The 6,730-nt window shown below is 43.4% G+C and overlaps 1 protein-coding gene across 5 annotated transcripts; it reads left to right on the top strand.

Annotated features, from left to right (window-relative positions):
• The first annotated feature begins 259 nt into the window (after positions 1-259).
• On the top strand, positions 260-5,804 carry LOC127298585 (putative disease resistance RPP13-like protein 1). Of its 5 annotated transcripts, none has more exons than XM_051328440.2 (4): positions 260-535; positions 665-4,440; positions 4,529-4,575; positions 5,225-5,804. In XM_051328440.2, the coding sequence occupies exons 2-4, from the start codon at positions 1,365-1,367 to the stop codon at positions 5,228-5,230; spliced, it is 3,129 nt and encodes a 1,042-aa protein (XP_051184400.1). In that variant the 5' UTR covers positions 260-535; positions 665-1,364; the 3' UTR covers positions 5,231-5,804. The 5 variants fall into 5 exon arrangements, with proteins under 5 accessions (XP_051184400.1, XP_051184399.1, XP_051184398.1 ...); XM_051328439.2 differs by having other exon boundaries at positions 622-4,440; XM_051328438.2 differs by having other exon boundaries at positions 617-4,440.
• The last annotated feature ends 926 nt before the right edge of the window (positions 5,805-6,730 follow it).

Raw genomic sequence — 6,730 nt, 5'->3', positions numbered from 1 at the left:
TTAAAATTGATAATTCACACGTTTGTGAGATATATTATTGACTATGTGTGGATTTGTTTTCATATTTTTTGAAACTCAAAAATATGATTTTTGATTTTTTTAAAAAAGACGTGATCACATCAATTTCTCACAATAAAAGTGTAAACCGAAATGTTTGCTAAGTGTTAAAAGACCACCGGAGGTGAAAACACAGATCGCATGTAAGAAGCGTCAAGTCAAGATTACGCTTTAGAAACTACGACTGCCTGCACTTGTAATGACAAGTCGAAATACGCTTTCAGGTTCCCCCTCGCTTCCGGTCGGCGTCGCCGTCCTGCAGCGGAGCTTCCGGCCACCACCGGCAACGGCTTAACGCGGCGGGTGGCTGCGTGCGTTGGCTCCTTCGACCGAACCGTGGCCGTGCGACGAAGCCACGACGGCGCGGAATTAGGCGGAATCGCGGAGGACTCGCGCCTGCCGGAGCCGTTCGGTTGGCCGCGACGGCGACATCATCGGATCGGCGACTGTTGGAAATGGGCAAATGGTCCGCCGCATGGTACTACTTCCGTTGCTTCATCTTCTATTATTTCACTTATTATGTACTTTCCATTTGGTCATGATTGCTGGCTTGCTGCAGTGTAGTCTGCTAAATCCAAATCTGTTGAACTGGCTCACAAAATCACAGGTGTTCACAGTCCAGAATATTACAGTACAGTAATCTTCTACAACCATTACTTACTTCATGTTCACACACTAGACCGGAAGGTTAGTGACTGGGGTTCTCCTTTATGCAAGATGAAGCGCAACTTTGTCCGGTCTGTTAAGAGTGTCCCTGTTCTTAACAAGGCTCTCAAGAAAATTACTCATCGCGACAGTCTGAAGAGATTGATGAAATCTGTGGATAGTTTGGACGAGGCTGCTAAAGGTGTTGTTAGTTTCCTCAATCTCACAGACCATCTCAGTGGAGGTTCTTCTGCCAGTAGTCCGCAGCAATTGCAGAAGCTTGTGGACATTAGTCGCCAGACTGGTTCCACATTAAGTGCAACCATTTTTGTTGGAAGAGAAAAGGAGAAAGAACAGATTGCTGGATGGCTGGCCAACACGTCAGCTGAATTGGCTGAAACTGGGGGGACAAGGACCAACAACATTCCTATTATTTCAGTGGTCATGGGAGGAGTCCGTTAAGAGAGACCTGAAGGTTTGGAATATCGACAAAGATTTAGCCATGGATAGGGGTGCGTGGAAGTTAGCTATCCACGTTCCGGAACCATGACTTGGCTTCGAGATCTTATGGGTTTCAACTCTAGCCTACCCCAACTTGTTTGGGACTGAAAGGCTTGGTTGTTGTTGTTGTTGTTGTTGTTGTTGTTGTTGGTCATGGTGGCATGGGGAAAACTACTTTGGCTCAGAGCATATGCGAACAAGAGGAGGTTCTGAAGCATTTTAAGGTCATCTGGATTACTGTATCTACTAGCTTTGACGCAACATCATTGACAAGTAAAATACTGGAATGCGCTATGGGTGCAAAACCAAGTGCTGATCATTTGGAACCACTACAGCAAGATCTCAAAGAGAAACTCATGTCTATTAAAGTTTTGCTAGTTTTAGATGATGTTTGGGAAGATAACAAAAGAGATGAATGGGAAAAGTTATTTGCTCCTCTGAGGAAATTGAATACCGGGAGCAAAATTTTGTTGACAACCCGAATGCAGTCTGTAGCAGACATGGCTGTAAGGGTGATGGGAGTCAAAAGAGACTATTGCCTGACATTACACGGATTGGAAGAAGATGAAAATCTTGAGCTCTTCATACACCATGCCTTTTCTGGGTTGAATCCAGGAGATTATCTATATTTAAAGTCAATTGGAGGACAGATTGCAAAGAAGCTGAGAGGATGTCCCTTGGTAACCAAGGTTGTTGGTGAGCATTTGCAAGGTAATATGACGTTTAAATACTGGAGAAGATTCTTGGATCAAGGATTGGAACATTTTGAAGGAACCGAAGATGATATAGTGACGGTTCTCAGGTTAAGCTACTACCACCTACCAATAGAGCTACAGATTTGCTTTCGATATTGTTCCATATTTCCGCAGAACCATGAATTTGAAAAGAAAGAACTGGTGCAACTCTGGATTGGTTCAGGATTGATCTCACGGCCTGCAAGTAGCACTCAAACTTTGGAGGATACGGCAGAACACTTCTTGGCCCAGCTAACTAGAAAATCATTCTTTGATCTGAAAACCAAAGCTGGTGGATTCTTATTAAATGAAAAAACTGGTGGATCGAAACAAGAAAGTTATGTAATGCATGACTTGATGCATAAATTAGCAAGGAATGTGTCCACCGGTGAATGTGCAAGAATAGATGATCCTGTCCAGCTTAAAGATGAGAATGATACCATTAGATACCTATGCATTGACAATATTCACAGTTTCTCTGCTGACGATGTGAAGAAAGTCTCCCATTTTAAGAACCTGCGTGCTATTATTTTTTATAATAACCAGCGTGTAGAAGATGATATAGTTTGTGCACTTGAAATGATTGTTACGAGCTCAAAATCATTGCGTCTAGTCCATTCAAAACTGAGAAACACATTCCGGTTTGCCGACAAGTTTGGTAACTTAAAACATCTTCGGTATATCTATGTGTTTGTGATATCACCAGACATGATATGTGGGATTGCAAAACTTTATCATTTGATGGTACTTCACTGTGGTTCGGGTGGTTTGGAGAAAGAAACATATCAAGTGAGATATTTAGGGAACCTTGAGCGTTTGAGGTATGTATCCTATGGAGTTCGTGGATTTGGTAATTTTGGCATAAGCAGGCTCACTTCTCTTCAGGAATTACATGACTACCAGGTAGGAGGAAGAATATGCAACGAAATAAGTGCAATCGGGAACTTCAGAGATCTGTGTGAATTGGTTGTGAGGGGTCTTGACAATGTTGAGAGTTATGAAGAAGCTAAGAATGCCAAGTTGAAGGAAAAACAGCACCTCAGTTCGTTATTTCTTGAGTGGTCGGCACCTGATCAAATCATAACAGATGGCCTGGTTCTTGACCACCTTGAGCCACATGCTAATATTAGGGTATTGGTAATACAGGGATATGATGGTCCCAAAGTTCCATTTTGGATTGAGAACCGCTCTGTCAAAAACCTGGTATCACTCAAGTTAATATGCTGCATAAATTGGGAATACCTTCCCCCTCTTGGTGAGTTAGTATTGCTAAAGCTTCTACAGTTGGACAAACTTCCGAAGCTACGGCAGATTGGTCAATCATCTGATATGTCAAGTAGTAGCTCCATGGGTTTGTTGTTACCTGAAAGCCTTTATACTCTGGAAGTAACTGCATGCCGAAAACTGACGGAATTACCTATGCTACCTTTAGACCTAGTAGTATTGAAAATACATCATGTTCGGGTGAAGAAACTTCCTATGATTGGCAAGATATCTGGTGAGATCATTGAGTCCAAACCCTCTAAGTTGGCTTGCGTAAGTGTCAGCAGATGTCGATATTTAACTTATCTGGAAGGGAGCCTTTTGGAGCAAAAACTGTACATGGGAACTGTCCAGGTCCTAACTGTTGATGATTGTATACATCTGGAGTCCATGTCCATACCATTTGAAGAAATGAAAGAACTTCAAGAGCTCACAGTAAGGGGATGTCCAAAGTTGAGGACGCTGAGAGATGCCAAAGATATGCTCGTGCCATCGTCACTAAATAAACTAACTATTGCCTTCTGTGGTGATGTGGAACTTCCACTTCTTGGGCCACGACGACTGCTCACCAACTTGTCTGTGCTGATGCTGCAGAACTGCTCGAGCCTGGTATCTCTTCCCTCTGTGGATGTGTTCAAGAGTCTAGGGTCGATGCGGTACATGCACATAACGGGATGCGAGAATCTCTCGTCCTTGGGAGGGCTTGGATCACTTCCCTCCCACATCAGGTTAAGTATCTCCGAGTGCAATAAACTCGCACAGGCTGCTGAGTCCTCGCTAACTCGTGTTACATGTGGTTCTGGTTCTGGTGAAGAAGAAGAACATCTGGTGGAGCCCTGCAGCTCACTTCAGATACATGGTCTTAACATTGATCTGCCGTCCTTGCTGTTTCTTGAGCCACTCAAGAGTCTCCGCCACACTAAATATTTGGTCATTGGTAATGGGTCAGAGATGGAGAGCTTACCTGAAAAATGGTTGCTACAGAACCGTCAATCCCTCCAACAATTGGATATATCTAAAGCAGATTCCTTGAAATCGCTCACACCAAGCATGCAAGACCTGTGCTCTCTCGTGCTTTTGCACCTGTTTGGTTCTGGGCAACTTCAGTCACTTCCATATCTGCCCCCCTCCTTGAAGAGTCTCATTCTTCCAAACTGCCATCCAGACCTGGAGAAGAAGATCAGAAAACATGGAAGCCCTGAATGGAACAAGATTACCCACATCCCTGTTGCGCGAATAGGTACCTCCACCCATCCACTCTCATCGTCACTTCCTTAATTTACGGTTGGATCCTACTGATACCTGATCTGATTGTGAACCATTGACAGGACAGTTGGTATTTTGTCATGGGAAGAGAAGCTTCCAACAAACTAAGGTAATTACCAATTTAGCGAAGAAGCTTTCAACATTCGATATAGTTCGATCATCATAGTTTTTCTTGTTTGCTCTGAATAATTTTGCTCCTTGATATGATCTTTATGTCTTGCCTTAAATTAATATGAGGCTGCTGTAAAGTCCTGTTTTGGTTGAATGCATGAACATTGTGCACTGCCAATCAAAGTCTGCTGCTTTTTATTGTTTCGTTTCTTTTTTTTTTAACTGTGATAACCCATTTTCCAGTTGTTTCTTAAGACTAAGTATAAAAGGAGAAATGGATTTCAGGTACCTTCTCAGTTTTGGAAAAAAGAAGTTAAAAACAGTTGCACGAAAATATGATCCAGAATAAACCTTACAGAGGTACCCATTGGCCAACACATAGCAAAAGCTGGTGTGTGTTATGAAATTTTTACTGGTTCACAAACTCACTAGAATTAGAGGATATGCGTCTGTTTTACTTGCCCTTTGAGCAGACCTGTTGCAACCGCAACGACGCAGCTGAAGTGTTAACCATCCTTATTTCCATGTTTGAACATGTTTATTTTTAGCATGTAACACTCGAACTGCATGGTATGATTAAAATTATTTCCCTTTGCTGCAATGAAATATGTTTTGTTCTTGGACTGAAACTTCTTTTTTGTCATCAGTCATAGTGGCCGCAGCTTGCCTACAAGTGGTGGCTGCGCTAGTGGAAGAAACGGTTTTGTCTCAAGAATGCTTGCTATCCTAAACCTTCCGTTGTTCAAGAGAATGCTGACGAGAAGCTTCAGTGACCATCCAAAAGCTCTTGATCAGATATTTCACCTTATGCCGCTTGACAAGATGCCATGTTCTGCCAGATGATACTTGCTGAGTTCAAGAATTTGAGGGAAAGAATAAACTAAACGTTCAGCTCAGTTATAAGTTTGTGCAAACTGCAGCCTTGTTACATTTCAATCTGTGACTGAAGAGTCTCCACTTTGTTATAATTGTGTCGAATATATGTTACGGTTAGGACACAAGTTTAGGATTTGGGGTTGTAATAGGGATACGGTAGAGTCTGTGCTGGACTCTCTTATTAGCTGGGCATGTCATCAGGTGCAGTAAACTCACCGAGGCTGCTGATGTATCCACTAGTAGCCAACTGAGACCGGTACACTGTTGGTGAGGTGTAATTCCTTTATACATGGCTGATGTTTATTTGGAGCACATGTAAAGTGATGTCTAATTTATACTGTTTTGTGTAAATCCATCTACTTCTGTCTGCAGTTTGTTTGAGATCGTTTTGTGATGGGCATAAAATACAGCCTGTGAAACTCAACCGTTGTCAACATCATGTATGGAGCCAATGCGTGGGCCTAGAAGCTGTGTGTGTCCCTTCTGATTGCATGGGCCCTTGACATTTAGTTATTGGTTTTTTAGGCCCATAAATTGTATATATATACGATGGAGAAGTGGGGAGAAATTGGTCGGGCGATCGATAGACGACTAGGATTTTCTTCCTTTTCCAGTCTTTCACTCATGAGCACTCACTAGGGTTAGTTATTATTCTAAAAAATACTACAGTTAGTTATTGCCACTTTAGGGCATCTCACTCCAGCGGCCCGACACATTCGATCACCAAAAACGAGCGTGTTCATCCGTTTGCGTTGGGCCGTGGACGCAAATAGGTTGAGGACCTGTTGGCCGTTTGTGTTCGGGGTGCCTCCAGTTGCCTAACACATTCGTTTTTCCTTTTTTCATTGATAAAATAATTTACATAATGTAAAAAACATGAAAATATAAAATGGCCATGACCTGCTAAAATCCTAACTCTAGCCTACGCCTCGTCGTTGGTAGGCACCTGGGTCAGGTTGACGAGCTCCGGGATCACCTGTGGCCAGTCGGGAACCGACAGAGCAAATGCTGGTGCGGTAGGTGGTGGAGGTGGAGGCGGCGGAGCAAATGCCGGTGATGCCCATGGGTACGCGGGCGGAGGCGGCATCCAGGGCTGCAACGCTAGATTGAAGGCGTCTTCCTTTGACAAGCCTAGCTGCATGTGGTCGACGGCATACCGGGGCATCAGCTGCAGCGGCTTTGATATAAGGATGCCTAGCCTCGTCGCCTCCTACTCTATAAGTTCTTATGGCAGCTTGATTTCCCTATCCTTCTCCGGTGCCACCTGGATGTCGTGG

This window comes from Lolium perenne, chromosome 5 (assembly GCF_019359855.2).
Source record: "Lolium perenne isolate Kyuss_39 chromosome 5, Kyuss_2.0, whole genome shotgun sequence".
Taxonomy (NCBI): domain Eukaryota; kingdom Viridiplantae; phylum Streptophyta; class Magnoliopsida; order Poales; family Poaceae; genus Lolium; species Lolium perenne.
This window is presented reverse-complemented; position numbering and strand designations above follow the sequence as displayed.